Source organism: Gordionus sp. m RMFG-2023, chromosome 3 (genome assembly GCF_954871325.1).
Source record: "Gordionus sp. m RMFG-2023 chromosome 3, tfGorSpeb1-WG-v2, whole genome shotgun sequence".
NCBI classification, from domain to species: Eukaryota; Metazoa; Nematomorpha; class Gordioida; order Chordodea; family Parachordodidae; genus Gordionus; species Gordionus sp. m RMFG-2023.
In genome coordinates, this window is record NC_088777.1 from 17,160,321 (window position 1) to 17,181,296 (window position 20,976).

The 20,976-nt window shown below is 28.2% G+C and overlaps 1 protein-coding gene across 1 annotated transcript; it reads left to right on the forward strand.

Annotated features, from left to right (window-relative positions):
- The first annotated feature begins 310 nt into the window (after positions 1-310).
- On the forward strand, positions 311-10,477 carry LOC135926768 (uncharacterized). Its single transcript, XM_065462699.1, has 7 exons — positions 311-355; positions 406-478; positions 521-691; positions 7,722-7,896; positions 8,423-8,522; positions 9,494-9,634; positions 10,314-10,477. Exons 5-7 carry the CDS (start codon positions 8,504-8,506, stop codon positions 10,475-10,477), a joined length of 324 nt encoding a protein of 107 aa, XP_065318771.1. The 5' UTR covers positions 311-355; positions 406-478; positions 521-691; positions 7,722-7,896; positions 8,423-8,503.
- The last annotated feature ends 10,499 nt before the right edge of the window (positions 10,478-20,976 follow it).

Sequence of the window (20,976 nt, forward strand, 5' to 3'; positions counted from 1 at the left end):
AATAAAAAAAACTATTTTTTACGCCAAAATCAATAAAATTAAATAAATTATTTTTTTTAATAAAAACATTTAGGATTTTGAACAATCATTGTGAGTTATAGATATCAATACCCGGGCCGTATTTTGTTTTATAATATACCCGGGTCTTATAAAAAATTTTTTAGAAATACTCGGGCTGGACTTAATAAAAATTTGTAAATACCCGGGCCGAGTCAAATATTTTAAATCGCCATTATCTATAAAAATTAAAAATAAATGAAATATATTTAAAAATTGTGTATGAGAACAATATGTCACATTCATCATTTATCATATTTCCTATTTCAATTTTTTCGATCCATAGAAAATATTTCTAGTAAAATATTATTCAAATTGATTAGTCAACTAATCATTATTTTATTTTAGGTAATTTTCAATCAAATTAAAAGCAACAAAGATACACTCAATATTTAAAATATAAGGGAAAAATTTATTTCAGGTAATATCATTTTATCTTTCTTTTTCTCTGTCCTAAATTCAGGCTATTACGTATGTTGCAGGGAGAGGGCGCCAATGACTGATGCTTATATAAAAAACTAAATTACAAGAGGAACAGGAAATAATGGAATTAGCATCGACCAATCGAATTAAAAGTGTGGTAATTCAAACTCATTCCTTTTACAACAAATGGGGATATAAGATCATTTGAAAAGTTATATTATATGGATTTCATATTTTTTGAAAAGGATCCGTAAAGTGCCTAATAGGTATATTTTAATTTTTTAAAATACCAAGGCCGTAGAAAAAATTACATACCCTGACCGAATTTGTTTTTAAAGAAATCTGGTGGGTTGGAGGGGGAATTTTTTTTAGAAAATTCAGGTCTGGGCAGAAAATTTGTTTTTTTTTAAATCTGGACCGGCCATGAAAATGGTACCTTTCCAGGTCTCTGAAGATATCCTTATATATATATGCAGGGATAAAAAAATACTGTTTTTCGGGGGAATAGATTTTTTTCGTTTTTGAAAATATTTTTTTATAAATATTTTTTGAAATACAAATAATAGACAATCAAGTATTCATGAATTCTTTCATTGAAATCTATATAAACTTTATCAACTCCGTCATCGGTTAGAAGTTTGCCCGATTCTCTGTTTCGTAACTGAATGTTGGAATATTTAGTAAAAGAACTGCCATATTTTGAAGATGGGCCACACTATCTCCATTATATTTTTACTGAATGACACGTCAATGAGTAACACGTCCTCTCATAAGCTGATAGCAAATATTCCAGTTTTAGCTAGCAAATATTTCAGTATTTGCTCATACATTGTAATATTTTAGCCCAAACAAAGGAAATTTCTACTGCTCCAATTATATCTATAATAAAAGGTCTTGACTCTACTATTTGAATATTTATCAATCTGTTACCAATTTCTTTTAGATCTGGAAGATATATCAAGAGCATATTATTGCTAACTATAATGATTTTATTGTCTCACTTATGTTCGAATTAGTAAAATAGTGCAAAGATTTCTTAGATTTTCAAGTCGGTATGCATAGGTTCGTCTTTTTCAAAAAATTTAGATCAAAATTTTCTTATCTCAAAATGTTAATTCTTCGGTAGCATCAACAAGTAGATAGCTCTGAGTTCATTTTTATAATACAAATCCAGTAACTGAAATGAGCGTTTTATTTCATTGGGATTTGAAAATCAAATAAACAGTTCCCCATGGCATAGGTGTATACTTTTTAGAGAAATGATTTTGCCATGTCATCACTTCTGTTGATCTTCTAATTCATTTTGGTAGATGATAATTCCAAAAATAGTTTACCAGTTTTGCACTTTTGGTACAGACTTTTTATTCTTGAATTCAATCAATTTTATATCCAATCCTTACATAGCAAATGCACGCCATTAGCATATGCCCAATAAAAAAAAATATGGGGATAATAATGATAATGTCTGTTAGACGCATTGGTGGTAATCACAACTTGGTTTTACCCAGTTCTTTTATTATATCTAACAATTTTTACCAATAAACTATCATATGGAAATTACTAGTTACATGATTTTATGAAAAATAGGTCTAAATGTTGATCTTTGCCCAGAAACTGGAAGTTTTTATCAACAATATTTTTTTTTACATTTTCGTGATATTAGCCAAATATTTTTTATTTTCTATTATGTAGGATGATAAATGCTCGAGCAGAAAATGATGGTATTTTACTTTGAACATCCTAAGCATGCACTTCGACCCCTTGCCATCTTGTTCACAAAATTCAATACAACCAATAATTCTTTTCTTACCTCTTTATCATCATCAAATAAATTTTGCACGAAAAGTTATTAAAATTCGCCGATGTCATAAGTATTAAACAGATTGCAGATGTCAAGGATCATCTTGCATACTGGCTATATACAGAAAATATTCCGTTTAATATGCTAGAAGGCAAATACATCAAAGATTTTATGGCTAATCTTCGACAAGCTTTTTAAAAGTACTTGCTCTTAAGGATTAAAATTCTTGCTTATATTGGATCGTGCTGCCACAAAATCTAGAATGAATATTGAACATTTTGGTCAAAATCACAAAAATGTAAAGAAATATAGAAAATATTTGGCCAAAATGACAGAATATACTTTAATCTGCTACTTGAGGAAGAAATGTCTTTTGAACAAAATTTACATAAATTTCCAATATTTCCCTATTTTCCATAATAAAAATTTGTCATATATATTACATGATGAGATTTGTAACTCAATATATTTTAATTTAAAAAGGAGTAACAAAATTTAGAAATTAAATATTAAATTAAATATATTTGCTATTTTAAATAAAAATTAATAAAATTTTAGTTATAAAAATAATAGTTATTTTTTAAAAAAATTTGCATCGTATTTAACATTCTTACTCACTCAATTTTTACCGAAATATATTATAATATTTTTGCATGTTAAATAATAAAGTTTTTGTTATCATATGAAAATAATAGCTAGATTTAAAAAAGTTTCTATTGTTTCCTAAATGTGTGGTATTGTATTTTTTTCCGTTTTTTTTTTTTCAATATTTTTTTGTTACCTTTTTAAATATTTTTTCATTGTTTTTTTTTGTTTTATTTTTCATTTCTATATATATATCAGAGACCTGCTGGCCCGATCATAAGCCCGTATCTGATTTTAATTTTTTTAAATATTTTCGGGGCAGGTCTAAAAAATTATTTTTAAGATACATTGTCGGGCCTAAAAAATTATTTTAAGATACCCGGGCCGGGCCTAAACATTTTTTTTATAAAATACCCGAGCCGGGCCGATCCTTATATTTTATAACCAAATATTTTAAACAGCCATTATTATTTATAAATATTTTAAAAAAATATCATATTTTTAAAAACCGGCCGGGCCGGTGTTGAAATAAATAAAACCTGGGCCAGGGTGCAAACCTTTGCAGTCTCTGATATATATATCGTATTAGGATCAGAGATCTTCATGGACCGGGCAGGCCCGCGGCCCGCAGGCCCATACCCGGCCTATAATATCATATTTTCATGGGCTAGGTATGGGCGTAATATCATATTTTCTAGCGGATCTGGGCCGGGCCTGAGTTTTAAAATTTTTTAATGGGCTTGGGACTAAAATTATTAAATTTAAATTTAGATTATTTATAAGAGTTGCTAATTTAATGAAATATTGCCTTTTTTTCTTTTAATAATAATAAATTTTTGGAAAAAGGTAATAGTAATCGAGTTTGAAACGGTACAAATCGGGTAGAAATCAATCCCGTTTTAAAAATTTGAAAAATCTCAAATTTTGAATATTGTGGTGGGGGGGGGCTAACTTCACGCTATAATATAAGGTTTAAAATTTGATTTCCGAAATAAATAATGAAGATAAAGCTTAATTTGAGGCATCATTAGGAAGAGAAAAAAATTCTCTACCGTTGTGCGTTATTTTTAAAAATAAATGTTGAGTGTTTTTTATTTTTGGCGCCATTTCTTTAACGGTCAATAGCTGGAAAACGTTAATGGTACAAATCGAGTTTGAAACGGTACAAATCGGATACAAATCAATCCCGTTTTAAAAATTTGAAAAATCTCATATTTTGAATATTGGGGGGGGGGGCTAACTTCACGCTATAATATAAGGGTTTAAATTTGATTTCCGAAATAAATAATGAAGATAAAGCTTAATTTGAGGCATCATTAGGAAGAGAAATAAATTCTCTACCGTTGTACGTTAAAAAAGATTTTAAAAAAATAAATTTTGAATGTTTTTTATTTTTGGCGCCATATCTTTAACGGTCAATAGCTAGAAAACGGTGATGGTACAAATCGAGTTTGAAACGGTACAAATCGGTACAAATCGGGTACATATCAATCCCGTTTTAAAAATTTGAAAAATCTCAAATTTTGAATATAGGGGGGGGGGGGGGCTAACTTCACGCTATAATATAAGGTTTAAAATTTGATTTCCGAAATAAATAATGAAGATAAAGCTTAATTTGAGGCATCATTAGGAAGAGAAAAAAATTCTCTACCGTTGTACGTTAGAAAATTTTTTAAAAAAATAAATGTTGAGTGTTTTTTATTTTTGGCACCATATCTTTAACGGTCAATAGCTGGAAAACGGTAATGGTACAAATCGAGTTTGAAACGGTACAAATCGGTACAAATCGGGTACATATCAATCCCGTTTTAAAAATTTGAAAAATCTCAAATTTTGAATATTGGGGGGGGGGCTAACTTTACGCTATAATATAAGGTTTAAAATTTGATTTCCGAAATAAATAATGAAGATAAAGCTTAATTTGAGGCATTAGGAAGAGAAGGGGGGGGGCTAACTTCACGCTATAATATAAGGTTTAAAATTTGATTTCCGAAATAAATAATGAAGATAAAGCTTAATTTGAGGCATCATTAGGAAAGAAAAATTCTCTACCGTTGTACGTTAGAAAATTTTTAAAAATAAATGCGAGTGTTTTTTATTTTGGCACCATATCTTTAACGGTCAATAGCTGAAAACGGTAATGGTACAAATCGAGTTTGAAACGGTACAAATCGGGTACATATCAATCCCGTTTTAAAAATTTGAAAAATCTTAAATTTTGAATATTGGGGGGGGGGGGCTAACTTCACGCTATAATATAAGGGTTTAAATTTGATTTCCGAAATAAATAATGAAGATAAAGCTTAATTTGAGGCATCATTAGGAAGAGAAATAAATTCTCTACCGTTGTACGTTAAAAAAGATTTAAAAAAAATAAATTTTGAATGTTTTTTATTTTTGGCGCCATATCTTTAACGGTCAATAGCTAGAAAACGGTGATGGTACAAATCGAGTTTGAAACGGTACAAATCGGTACAAATCGGGTACATATCAATCCCGTTTTAAAAATTTGAAAAATCTCAAATTTTGAATATTGGGGGGGGGGCTAACTTCACGCTATAATATAAGGTTTAAAATTTGATTTCCGAAATAAATAATGAAGATAAAGCTTAATTTGAGGCATCGTTAGGAAGAGAAAAAAATTCTCTACCGTTGTACGTTAGAAAAATTTTTAAAAAAATAAATGTTGAGTGTTTTTTATTTTTGGCGCCATATTTTCAACGGTCAATAGCTAGAAAACGGTGATAGTACAAATCGAACTGAAAACGGTACAAATCGGTACAAATCATTCTCTATCGACCTATTCACTTTTTATTTTTAAGTTCAAAAGTTGGGGGGCTGTCGTGAAGTTGACTCCCTTTGTTCTTTGAATATCTCAAAAACGGTGATGGTACAAATCGAACTGAAAACGGTAAAAATCGGGTACTAATCACACCAACTGATAAACCATTGAAAATCAAAAATAGCGGGGCCAACTTCACGGACCTACATTTTTCAATGAACATAAATCAAATTTAAATATCAAATAATTTAAAATAACTATTTTTACTTAATAATATTGAGAAAAAAATATTTACTAACTTATTACAACTTAAATTTTATTTTTCAATTGCTAAATTTAACAAATATATCTATAAAAGGGCGTTAAATGCATAAATATAAATATATCATCTTAGGATACCAGAATGAGAATTGGTTAGCGTTTTTTTTATATTTGGGTGTAAATACAAGTGACATTTAATTAATGAGTAGGTTTAGAATCGAAAAATAATAGAAAATTTTTAGGGCGCATATTGCTGGCGTTATTGATCAAAATCCTTCATTTTTAGTTTATACGTCTATACTTAGGTGTTAAGCATTATCCTAAAAAATATTTTGAAAATATTATGATTTGACGACCGTATTTGGTAGTAATATTAATTGAAAAATGTTCATTTTTGTGTAATTTATCTATAAATACGTGTAAAACATTATCCCAGAAAATATTTCAAAAATATCGTGATTTGACCGATAAGCGATTTGAAACCAACCCAATGACTATATACTGCATTGCTGGGGTTATCCATGGAAAATTCTTTATTTTTGGTTTCACGTGTACATATACTTGGTAAGCATTGTCCTAAAAAATATTTTGAAAATATTATGATTTGACCGAATGCCGAGCTCAAAACCGACAACTTACTAAATATTCGATCGACCGAATTTGGTAGTAATATTAATTGAAAAATGTTCAATTTTGTTTTATTTATCTATAAATACGTGTAAAACATTATCCCAAAAAATAATGAAAATATCGTGATTTGATTTGACCGATAACCGATTTGAAACCGAAATACTGCATTGCTGGCGTTATCCATGGAAAATTTTTTATTTTTAATTTATACGTGTACATTAATGTGTAAGCATTATCCTAAAAAATATTTTGAAAATATTATGATTTGACCGAATGCCGAGCACAAAACCGACCACTTATTAAATATTCGATCGACTCAATTTGGTAGTAATATTAATTGAAAAATATTCAATTTTGTTTTATTAATTTATAAATAAAACATTATCCCAAGAAATATTTTAAAAATATCATGATTTGACTGATAAACGATTTGAAACAGGCCCAATGACTAAATATTGCATTGCTGGCGTTAACCAAGGAAAATTCTTTATTTTTGGTTTAAGGTGTTAAGCATTATCCTAAAAAATATTTTGAAAATATCATGATTGATCGAATGCCGTGCTCAAAACCGACCACTTACTAAATATTCGATGAAATTTGATAATAATATTAATTGAAAAGTTCATTTTTGTTAATTGCTTTTTAGCAATGCATTTTAGCAATGCAGTTTAGCAATGCATTAGTCATACCCGTCTAGAAGTGACCAATTCAAAATATACATAAGTAAAATGATTAACCATTCATTAACAAATTTCAGAGAATCGTGTTTTCCACCAAAATTAAAACAATATGAGAATAAAAATATTGTTTTTCTGGGTATTTAATTTATAAGTATCATGTGCACATGCTAAAACTAATTCTACCAAAAAATTTGTAACCAATTTGGCGAAGCTAGGACTAAAAGAAGGATTAAAAAAGGAAAATTAAAATAATTATAGATATTAAATATATGTAGTATAGTTGTGTAATGGCTATAAATTGGTTAATTCGTGTCGATTTACAAGTGTTTCCCTAAGAAATAAGCTAAGTACTCAGGTACAAGTTAATTTACTTATGTTTTATTCAAATATAAGCACCAAGTTCATCTAACTAAAATTTAGGTAAGCGTCTAAAAATAGATTAATTACCAAAATTTAATACATCGAAACGATTATAAATGTAAAAAATACATTAAAATAAAAGGTTACAATGCCGGTAAGAATTATGAAATTACTCGGAGTTAAATATTTATTCGAACAAATTGTTGTGGAGGAGTCAATCCATCCTATAATTTGGGCGACGTAATTGTTATTAAAGATCACGTTAATTTAGTCGGCTTGGCTGGGCACAATCCTCTGGTAGGAGAAAATGATGACCGGTAATATTTTATAATGTCAAATATATAACGAGGAACATTTTATTTTTAGTTGGTTCAGATAGAAATTGTAAGTGATATGTACTAAACATTTACTTAACCTGATTATATTCTAAAAATTATAATGCAAATATTTATAATAATTTGCTCTAACTTCACTTATAAATCTAGTAACGACACTGTCACCTTGGTTACAAACTAACCCAAAAAATAGCTTGTTGAGTTAATCTTAAATGATTATTTTTTAAATGATCGACGATATAGGCAATTTGCTAAAATTATTGCGATTTATAATAATAAACTGATTAACAAAGGTAAAAAAAATACTAAGTTACAAAAATATTCTATAAATAACAGAGAATTCTTAAATTTACATTTTGTCATCGAAATAATTTTAACACTTTAAATGAATGACCATGATAATATATCTACCAAAAATAACATAGATGGGGAACTAGATTTCCGCATTTATTCAATGCGTATGATTTCGATCTTCGAATGAAAATTGCTAAAGTATGTAAAAAATTAGATTATCCATACAGAGAAGGGGTTTATTGTATGAACACTGGACCTACTTATCAAGCCAAAGCGGAAGGAGGTATGCCTTAAGATGGGCGTAGATTTAGTTGGTAATTAAATATATTTAATATTTTTGCTGATATTATCCTTTTATTGTCAAATTTAATATAAAATTAATTAACCTTTTTATTTATTAAGAATAATATCGCGTTTTAGCGCATTATACTTGATTACTTATTTGGTTTATACATGTTTTGGAAAATATAAAAAATATATATTATTTTCCTCAAAATAAACATTTAAAAAGCTCAATAACTCTAAGAACTTTGTTTAATAAAAAGATCTCTTGATTGCGTTATCAGCTTTTACACGGGCAGAATTTATTTAAACTTTATGTTATAAAAAAATATCTTTTGATTGAATTGTTTATAATCACTGTGGGTCTTGGAATATTAAAAAATTTTCTAAACTATTCAACATAAATATCTCGAGATAAATAAAACCTTAAATTATCGAAGAAATTTTGATATTATATTTACTATATGTCAGGGTTAAACCGAAGCGGAATAAGATATTTTTATGTAATATAAACTTTGAATTATAAGTTATGAAGTTATGGTTCTTAGATTTGACCGATTTCACACTCTGTATATATAATTATTAATAATATTTAAAATAAATAAATTTAATCTTATTTTTGTTTTTTTGTAAGATTTTGAAGAGGTCAAGAGGGGAATTGGAATTTATTAGTTTTTTTATAGATAAAAATAATATTGTTAAAATTTTATAACGCCTTGAACGCAGAAAAGAGTCTAAACTAGAACTAACTGATATATATTTCAGCAAAACTGTGATAGAACAAGATTACAACTTTATAGGGGTAAATCACTCCATTTCTGACGTAAACATTGTGTTATCATTGAAATGTTTCGGTTTAAGACTGAACTAGGACGAAGTCTTTGTTTAGCTAATTATACTTATAATGCGTAATTTACACTATTTTAATTTCTGATCGGAAAAATTTTTTTACATTAAATGATTTATTCTATAATAATAATTTTTATTTAAAAATGTTTACAAGGGATGAGCACTTTACCCGAAGTCACAGTGGCTGCTCATTGCGGAATGAAAGTTTGCGCTTTTAGTGTGATTGCTTCAGCAATCAAATATGATGAATTCTCTTATGAAATACTAAAAGATGACGGGGACGATAAAACCAAAAGTATAACATATTACTAACTTCTTAATTTTCCACGTAGCATTTAATAATCAGATAGAGTTATGTAATTTATAAGAAGTTATTCATTGTATAATTCCTAAATAATGCTATTCAATTCTAAAATGTTATTTTTTTTTTCGGTAAATATTGAGTAAATGTATATAATATTTTAGTTTTATCATTAATTACTCGAGTTTAATTTTATTTAATCAAAAATTAATTGCGAATATCAATTCAGATTAATCGAATAAATAATTAGCATTCTAATATTATTCATTAGAGATTCGTTCTAACGAATATTATTCCGAACATTTTTAAATCTTTTGTTCTCCTTCACTAATAATAGAAAAATATAATTCTATAATGCCAAGAAATTTGAATTATTATTAGATTGAATATATTTAGTGACGGCCAAGGACCATAGACCGATATCCAATGAATGGATCAATTTTTTAAGTACTTCGAAACTTTCATACATTTTGTAAGTATAGCACTACTATAAGGGTCAGGATAATGTTATCATTTAAAAATTGTATTCTAATACGAATATTAACGAATCACTTAACAATCTAAAATAATTTATTAGAATATTCGTTAAGGATCACTTATTCTAAATTAAATATATGTTTAAAATTAATTATAAACCTTTAATTATATTTTATTATTTTAAAACATGAAATAGATGATGGTTCATCAAAGAACACCAACGAATATAAAGTGACTAAAAATTTGGTATCTATTGACCATGTAAAGTCTGGTAAAAAGGGTGGTGAAATTTTGGGACAAATCATTAATGATGTCTCGATTAATATAATATTTTGTCATTTCGTCGTTGTCATATTTTGATCTTTTTGAATTAGATTCTTGAAAAGTCATAGTTTGTTATAATTTTAAATGCAAATTATTTAATCAATGTAGTTATAGATAAATATTTAATTTACTGTTGATTTCAAATTATATGATAAATAAAATTCGAAAATTATAGTCCAGAATTGTGTGATTTTTCAGGGCCCTCTAACATGGGGGGGGGATTATAAATCAATTGCTTCTTTTTTAAGGTTTTGGACCTTGGGATACCTTTTTGTCCACCCCCTTTCCGCTTAAAATTATAAAAAAAATTGATGAATCTAATTAAAATTCTTTCAATAAAAATTAGACAATACACATTTAAATGCAAAAATTTTACAATTAAAAAAAAATAACTGATATTCAGAGTTGGGCAGTACCGTGAATACTTGTATTTAAGATACAAGATCCTTTTGTATCTTGTACTCAGTTTGGCATTTTTAATAAGATACTAGTATCTGTATATAAGATCCTTTATTCTGAAAAGAATCTTGTATCTTTTTCATTTTCATTTTCTTGACAAAAGATACAGATACAGATTCTTTTTAATATTCATGTTTAAAATTTTACATATCACAGTATATATCTTATTTTCTTCGAGAATCTTATATTTATTTCTTTATTTTTTTTCGCCATATTTTAAATATAATGACAATCAAAATTAGCTGGAAAATTTCCAACTTATATTAAGGTAGATAGATAAAAAATAACATCACCAAAACGAAATAAGTTAAGATTATATTAATGTAACTCAATAGAATATCATTACCAATTTTATGTAATATTTTTTAATTTGTAGGATGATTAACACTCATGTTAATGAAATTTAAATTATGGAAATTAGTTCCTTTGAATCAAATCCCAATCTTAAAATTTTATATGGAAATTTTTTAAAAATAAGTTAATAAAGACAATGAACATGATAGACGTAAAACCTTTATATACAAAAAATGATAAAGGTTTAAACACAAATTTTGTTAAATATAGTAAAGTATATTATTTATGAGTTGTTAAAAGGGATATAGGTTATCTTAAAAATTAAAGTTTACAATATTGTTTACCTTTATTAAAAGCTGCACAATGGGCAGAAAATGAAAATATTTTCTTATGTTTTAAATATAATGAGGCGTTTTTGACATCAATATCACATTAAGAACGATTGAGTCAGATGATAAAAAAGATACTTTTGAAATATATTATTAAAAGAAGCCCTAAATGTAGTATCAGGTATATAATCAATCTCAAACTATAACAAATAGATTTAACATCTATAAAGAAAATGATGATTATTTTCATAGGTGAAACAAATGTTATTGAACTGGATGTTTTAAATTATATTAAAGGAAGTCGAATTACATTATAAATGCTTAATTATTATCCATCCATTAAGAAAATTTGTAATAAATATATTACTACAATACCTTTATCAGCTATAATTGAAAGTTTATTTAGTTTTGAAACAATATTAAGTACTCCGAAATGGCAAAGGTCTAATGTAAATTATTTGAAAAATTTGATTATCTTATAAAATAATGAATCTATTTTAAATAATCTTTTGCAAATTAATACAACTTCCATTAAAAATACTAGTCTCCCTTCCCTATCTATGCTTAGAATGGGCTATTATATATTAAAATGCTTGATTATTATAATTACATCATTAGATATTTTATTAATTATAATGGGTAAGATGTAAGCTTGGAAACACGAGTATGAACAAGGACGCAGGTTCAATCCTGGTAAGAACCATAAAAACTTTCAAGTTTTTCTTCGATGACTGATGTGTAAAGAGATATGGTATGATAAATTTCGGAGCTTAGAGATGACACCCCGGTCACTGACAGGCCTGGACAGCCGGGTTCTAAGGATACCTGTCCAATAAACAAAATGAAGAAAACAAATGGAAATATGAATATGAAAGATAGGGCGTTCCCTCCAAGCGACGCGTTGGGTGTAGACCTCCATCCTGTGAAAAGTAAAGTAAAGGTCAAAGCAAAGAAAACAAGATTAGCAAGTTTGAATATTGGGACGCTTAAAGGTAAGACGAGAGAATTGGCATCAATGTTGAACAAGAGAAAAGTTGATATAGCGTGCATACAAAGACGAAATGGAAAGGTCAGAAGACTTTAATGATTGGAGATGGGTATAAATTGTACTATAATGGAATTGTTAGTAATAGGAACGGTGTCGGCATCATATCCTCAGTCAAGATCTAACCTCCTCAGTTGTAGAAGTCAACAGGATCTCTGATAGACTAATGAAGATAAAACTCTGCATTGGTCAATCAATACTACACATCCTTTCATTATATGCTCCTCAAACGGGTTGCAAGGAAGAAGAGAAAGATGATTTTAGAGCTATCCTCGATGAAGCTATAATGGAAATCCCTAAAGATGACCTAGTCATAATTGGTGGTGACTTAAATGCGCATGTGGGGAAAGCAAGATATAGCTACAAAAGGCATCATGGTGGTTTTGGATATGGAGAAAGAAATGATGAAGGAGAGCATATAATGAAATTTGCGCAAGCTTTCGACCTTGCCTTAACCAACACCTACTATAGGAAAAAGGATAGTCATTTAATAACATACGAAAGTGGTACAAGTAAAACACAGATAGATTACATACTAATCTCTCGCAGAAGATTAAAAGATGTAATAGACTGCAAAGTCATCCCAGGAGAAGATATAGCCGCACAACACAAGCTACTAGTCATGGATTTACACATCTCAAATAAATCCACTCAAAACAAGATAAAACTGGAGACAGATGCCTTTGCAATCAATGCAAACATTGAAACAATAGATTCCTCACAAGTCAGTGAAAAAATGTGGACTGACCTTTCATCCAGATTAATAGACACTGCCAAATCGACACTAGGCTTGACAAGAGGAGGCAACAAATCATACAAAGAACTATGGTGGTGGAATGAAGAGGTACAAACCACTATACAGGAGAAAAAAGCCCTTTATAAAATATGGTACAAATCCAAAAACGCAGATGACAAGACAAGATACAAAAAATCCAAGAGATTAGCTACAAAGGCGGTTGCTAGAGCCATATGGCATACGATGACATGTACGAAGATCTACATACCAAAGAAGGGCAAAATAAAATATACAGATTAGCCAAACAATGAGAAAAGAACTCTAGGGATAAAAACGGAGCTCCGAAAGTAATCAAAAATAAAGATGGGAAATTGATAATAAAGGAAAAAGAAATAATGAGTAGGTGGAGAGAATATTTTGAAAAATACAGGGAAAAGAACAAAAAGCTACACATGGTCTTTCTCGATCTAGAAAAGGCATTTGATAGAATCCTAAGAAAACTTATCTGGTGGGCGCTACGCCACAAAAATGTTCCCGAAAAATATATAAGAATAATACAGGATATGTATATGGGCCATACAACAATGGTCCGTAGCACAACAGGTACTTCAGCAGGCTTCACAATAGCCGAAGGAGTTTATCAAGGGTCGGCTCTCAGCCCACTTCTCTTCATTACAGTAATAGATGTATTAGCACAGTCTATACCTCAAACAGTCCCATGGAATATGATATTTGCAGATGATATTGTGATACTTGCCGAATCTAAGGATGAAATGAAAGAAAGACTAGTGAGTTGGATAAATATCCTAGAAACGCACGGATTAAAAGTAAATAGAGAAAAGACGGAGTATATGGTGATAGGAGGAGATGAAACAGAGAGTATTGATATAAATGAATGGCAGATATCGGCAATTGAAAGCTGCAAATATTTGGGCTCCACTATACAAACAAACAGCACAATAGAAAAAGAGATAAAGAGTAAGATTAATCAAGGGTGGCTAAAGTGGAGATCATTATCTGGAGTGCTATTTAATAAAAGAATCCCACACAAATTAAAGGGAAAAATTTACAGTTCCATAATACAACCAACTATTCTATATAGTTCGGAAACATGGCCAACCATAGAATCAGACGAGAGAAGTCTACAAGATGAGAATGCTGAGGATGATTGCTGGGGTAACAAGAAAGGATAAAGTGCGCAGTACAAGAATACTAAGTAGTTTAAAGGTAGTGCCCATTAAGACTAAGTTAATGGTAAACAGACTTAGGTGGTATGGGCACACAATGAGAAGGCCTATGAACTACATAGGAAATAAAGTTAAGAGTTTGGAAGTGATGGGCAAACGTAAAAGAGGAAGGCCAAAACTTCAATGGGGCCATAAAGTTAGAGCCAATATAAAGAAGTATAAATTAGATAAAAGAGATTGTATTAATAACATAAAGTGGAGAGAGATGTTGAAGGAGCTTACCACCAGAAAAGGTGAAAGCTAAAGAGAAAAAAAAAAAATTGTAAATATTCATTATTATATGAGTATGTTATGTTCTTCATAAATAAATAATAAAAACTGTAAACTACTCTAATTTAATTGATAATGTTAATTTAAAAGTATCTTGTATTTAAGATACTCTGATTAGTCAAGAGATACAAATATCTTTTATCTTGTATCTTTTTGATATTTTGAAAAAGATACAAATATCTGTGTCTAAGATTCATTTTTCCACAAAGAATCTGTATCTAGATTCTTTTTCCGGAGTACCTGCCCAACTCTGAAGACATTGATCCTTCCATTTGTTTTTGGCATAGAAAAATTTTATAGAATTTATTGGGGTTTAATTCAGGGACGAGAACACTCTTTCTAAAAAAATGGGTTCGGGTTTGGGGTTGGGTTCAGTGAAAAATCTCTGAACCCGGTTCGAGTTCAGGTGGGTTCAGGGTTCGGAGAGACTTATTAAAATTAGTTAAAATAACAGAAACATAATTTTTTTTTTTTAATTTATTTTAATTAAATAATTTATCATCATAATTATAATACTACAATACAATTTAAAAAATTACTAAATATAACAAAATTAGTTACATAAAAAAATGATAAAAAAATATTTTTTTAAAATTAATACATAAATTTTTTAAAATTAAAAAAAAAACTTGAACCCTGAACCCTAAATTTTAAAAAAGGGTTTGGGTTCAGCGAAACATTGAGGGTTAGAGATGGTTCGGGTCAAAGAACGCTACTTTTAAAAGTAGCGCGCTACCGCTATCGCTATATGTTAAAAACTAGCGCGCTACCGCTATCGCTATTTGTCAAAAAAAGTAGCTCGCTTTTAGCTACTATTTTTTAATAAGCTACTTTTTATACAAAAAATTTACAAACATATTTTTTATTTTTTGCTTATAATGTTATTGTATAGTAAATATATAAAAATCAACATTTATAAATATTAAAATATAGTTAGTTTTGATTATAAAAAAATTTATGTAATAAAAATAAATATTTATGGTAATTTGTTGCATTTTAATAATAAAATCATTTCAATATTATCATCCCCAAGTAGTGTTGTTAAAACGCCGCGAGTCGCGACCCCGACCCAAAGCTCGGGTCGTTTTATTCGACTCCGACTCAATGTTTGGGTCGTTTTTTTCGACTTCGACCCGAGTTCAAGCCGAAAAAAACGACTTCGACCCAAAATATGGGTCGTTTTTTTCGACTCCGACCCAAGTCCAAGCCGAAAAAAACGACCTCGACCCAAAATATGGGTCGTTTTTTACGACTCCGACTCAAAATTTGGGTCGTATTTTTCGACTCAAACTTGAAATTTGGGTCGTATTTTTCGACTTAAACTTGAAGTTTGGGTCATATTTTTCGACTCAAACTTGAAGTTTGGGTCGTATTTTTCGACTAAAACTTGAAGTTTGGGTCGTATTTTTCGACTAAAACTTGAAGTTTGGGTCGTATTTTTCGACTCTAACTCAAAGTTTGGGTCGTTTTTCTGACTCAGACTCAAACATCGGGTCGTTTTATTCTTCAATCCGACCCAAAATATGGATCTTTCTTTTTAAAGACGACTTAAAGTTAGGGTTGCTTTTTTTCACCCCTAACCCAATATCTAGATCATTTTTTTCGACCAAAAGTCAAATAACATTTAGTATATATTAATATTATAGGCGGGAAAGTTACTTAAAGCTTCTTTAAATTATAATGCTCTGATTAACTATTCATCATAGTTATATTTTAAAATTTTTAAGTGATGTACCATAGAAAAGTGCCATTTGTCATGATAATTATTTTTGAACTTTTTTAAATGAAATAGAAAAATATATATTGTAGACATGTTAAATCAAAATTTCAGTGATGATGTACCATAGATAAGTGGTAATTGTCATAATCGCTATTTTTGAACTTTTTTGAGTTTCTTTAAAGCAAATTGCTAAAAATATATATTCTAAACATGTTAAATTAAAAATTCAGTGAGGATGTATCATAGATAGGTGACAATTGTCATAATCGCTATTTTTGAACTTTTTTCAATTTTTTTTTAAAGGAAATAGCAAAAAATATATATTCTAACCATGTTAAATTAAAAATTCAGTGAGGATGTATGATAGATATGTGACAATTGTCATAATCGCTATTTTTGAACTTTTTCAAATTTTTTTAAAGGAAATATCTAAAAATATATATTCTAAACATGTTAAATTAAAAATTCAGTGAGGATGTATCATAGATAGGTGACAATTGTCATAATCGCTATTTTTGAACTTTTTCAAATTTTTTTAAAGGAAATAGCTAAAAATATATATTCTAAACATGTTAAATTAAAATTTCAGTGAGGATGTATCATAGATAGGTGACAATTGTCATAATCGCTATTTTTAAACTTTTTCAAATTTTTTTAAAGGAAACATCTTAAAATATATATTCTAAACATGTTAAATTTAAAATTCAGTGAGGATGTATCATATATAGGTGACAATTGTCATAATCGCTATTTTTGAACTTTTTCAAATTTTTTTAAAGGAAATATCTAAAAATATATAATTATATTCTAAACATGTTAAATTAAAAATTCAGTGAGGATGTATCATAGATAGGTGACAATTGTCATAATCGCTATTTTTGAACTTTTTCAAATTTTTTTAAAGGAAATAGCTAAAAATATATATTGTAAAGATGTTAAAATAAAATTTCAGTGAAGATGTACCATAGAAAAGTGACAATTGTCATAATTGCTATTTTTGAACTTTTTCAAATTTTTTTAAAGGAAATAGCTAAAAATATATATTCTAAACATGTTAAATTAAAATTTCAGTGAGGATGTATCATAGATAGGTGACAATTGTCATAATCGCTATTTTTAAACTTTTTCAAATTTTTTTAAAGGAAATATCTAAAAATATATATTCTAAACATGTTAAATTAAAAATTCAGTGAGGATGTATCATAGATAGAAGACAATTGTCATAATCGATATTTTTGAACTTTTTCAAATTTTTTTAAAGGAAATAGCTAAAAATATATATTGTAAAGATGTTAAAATAAAATTCAGGAAGATTTCAGTGAAGATGTACCATAGAAAAGTGACAATTGTCATAATCGCTATTTTTGAACTTTTTCAAATTTTTTTAAAGGAAATAGCTAAAAATATATATTCTAAACATGTTAAATTAAAATTTCAGTGAGGATGTATCATAGATAGGTGACAATTGTCATAATCGCTATTTTTAAACTTTTTCAAATTTTTTTAAAGGAAATATCTAAAAATATATATTCTAAACATGTTAGATTAAAAATTCAGTGAGGATGTATCATAGATAGGTAACAATTGTCATAATCGCTATTTTTGAACTTTTTCAAATTTTTTTAAAGGAAATAGCTAAAAATATATATTGTAAAGATGTTAAAATAAAATTTCAGTGAAGATGTACCATAGAAAAGTGACAATTGTCATAATCGCTATTTTTGAACTTTTTTCAATTATTTTAAAGGAAATAGGAAAAAATATATATTCTAAAAATGTTAAATTAAAAATTCAGTGAGGATGTATCATAGATATGTGACAATTGTCAAATCATAATCGCTATTTTTGAACTTTTTCAAATTTTTTTAAAGGAAACATCTTAAAATATATATTCTAAACATATTAAATTTAAAATTCAGTGAGGATGTATCATATATAGATGACAATTGTCATAATCACTATTTTTGAACTTTTTCAAATTTTTTTAAAGGAAATATCTAAAAATATATATTCTAAACATGTTAAATTAAAAATTCAGTGAGGATGTATCATAGATAAATGACTTTAACATGTTTAGAATATATATTTTTAGCTATCTCCTTTAAAAAAATTTGAAAAAGTTCAAAAATAGCGATTATGACAATTGTCACCTATCTATGATACATCCTCACTGAAATTTTAATTTAACATGTTTAGAATATATATTTTTAGCTATTTCCTTTAAAAAAATTTGAAAAAGTTCAAAAATAGCGATTATGACAATTGTCACCTATCTATGATACATCCTCACTGAATTTTTAATTTAACATGTTTAGAATATATATTTTTAGATATTTCCTTTAAAATAAAATTTTGAAAAAGTTCAAAAATAGCGATTATGACAATTGTCACCTATCTATGATACATCCTCACTGAATTTTTAATTTAACATGTTTAGAATATATATTTTTAGATATTTCCTTTAAAAAAATTTGAAAAAGTTTAAAAATAGCGATTATGACAATTGTCACCTATCTATGATACATCCTCACTGAAATTTTAATTTAACATGTTTAGAATATATATTTTTAGCTATTTCCTTTAAAAAAATTTGAAAAAGTTCAAAAATAGCGATTATGACAATTGTCACCTATCTATGATACATCCTCACTGAATTTTTAATTTAACATGTTTAGAATATATATTTTTAGATATTTCCTTAAAAAAATTTGAAAAAGTTCAAAAATAGCGATTATGACAATTGTCACCTATCTATGATACATCCTCACTGAATTTTTAATTTAACATGTTTGGAATATATATTTTTAGATATTTCCTTTAAAAAAATTTGAAAAAGTTCAAAAATAGCGATTACATGACAATTGTCACCTATATATGATACATCCTCACTGAATTTTTAATTTAACATGTTTAGAATATATATTTTTAGCTATTTGCTTTAAAAAAATTGAAAAAAGTTGAAAAATAGTGATTATGACAATTGTCACCTATCTATGATACATCCTCACTGAATTTTTAATTTAACATGTTTAGAATATATATTTTTAGCTATTTCCTTTAAAAAAATTTGAAAAAGTTCAAAATCAGCGATTATGACATTTGTCACCTATATATGATACATCCTCACTGAATTTTTAATTTAACATGTTTAGAATATATATTTTTATCTATTTCATTTAAAAAAGTTCAAAAATAATTATCATGACAAATGGCACTTTTCTATGGTACATCAATTAAAAATTTTAAAATATAACTATGATGAATAGTTAATCAGAGCATTATAATTTAAAGAAGCTTTAAGTAACTTTCCCGCCTATAATATTAATATATACTAAATGTTATTTGACTTTTGGTCGAAAAATGATGATCTAGATAATTGGGTTAGGGGTGAAAAAAAGCAACCCTAACTTTAAGTCGTCTTTAAAAAAAAAGATCCATATTTTGGGTCGGATTGAATAAAACGACCCGATGTTTGAGTCTGAGTCAGAAAAACGACCCAAACTTTGAGTTGGAGTCGAAAAATACGACCCAAACTTCAAGTTTGAGTCAAAAAATACGACCCAAACTTCATGTTTTAGTCGAAAAAAACAACCCAAACTTCAAGTTTGAGTCGAAAAATATGACCCAAACTTCAAGTTTAAGTCGAAAAATACGACCCAAATTTTGAGTCGGAGTCGTAAAAAACGACCCATATTTTGGGTCGAGGTCGTTTTTTTCGGCTTGGACTTGGGTCGGAGTCGAAAAAAACGACCCATATTTTGGGTCGAAGTCGTTTTTTTCGGCTTGAACTCTGGTCGAAGTCGTAAAAAACGACCAAAACTTTGAGTTGGAGTCGAAAAAAACGACCCAAAATTTGAGTGAGCTCTGTTCGAGCCGACCGACTCGGCTAAGCCGATTAACAACACTATCCCCAAGTCTAGAGCGACGATCAGAAAGTATAAGTTTTGCCTTATTAAATAATCTCTCGACACTAGCACTTGAGGGTAAGGGCGTATTTAATCTTATATACATATTTTTAATATAAGATAGATCATCAATAATTTTATTTGCATGTACATCGTATGTCTGGCATCCTATTATCATTTTGAGGGCTAATGCCACAGATCTTCTTTTTAAAGTTCTAGGGTCTAGCCAATGGCCTGTGATTCCCAAATAAGTTCAAAAATATTTAATCAAATCAATTTATAAATATAAATAAGTTTTTACCTTCTGTTATGTGTTCAACTATCTACCGTGGTACATATATATGATATCTCAGATAACTCTACTATTAGAGCATCTTTCATCATTTTAAAGTTATCTGATATTTTATTCATTAGTGTCTGGCGGCATAAAATTGTTGTACCAGGGGATAGAGTTTTAATCATCATGGTAAATGATGGATTATCAACTAAGGACATTGGCTGAACTGTATAAATTATATAAACAATAACTT

Bases quoted from the DNA above. Each gene is read 5' to 3' on its own strand.
- LOC135926768 (XM_065462699.1), top strand. The intron at 9,635-10,313 runs GTATAACATATT...AACATGAAATAG, and splicing joins CGGGGACGATAAAACCAAAA to ATGATGGTTCATCAAAGAAC.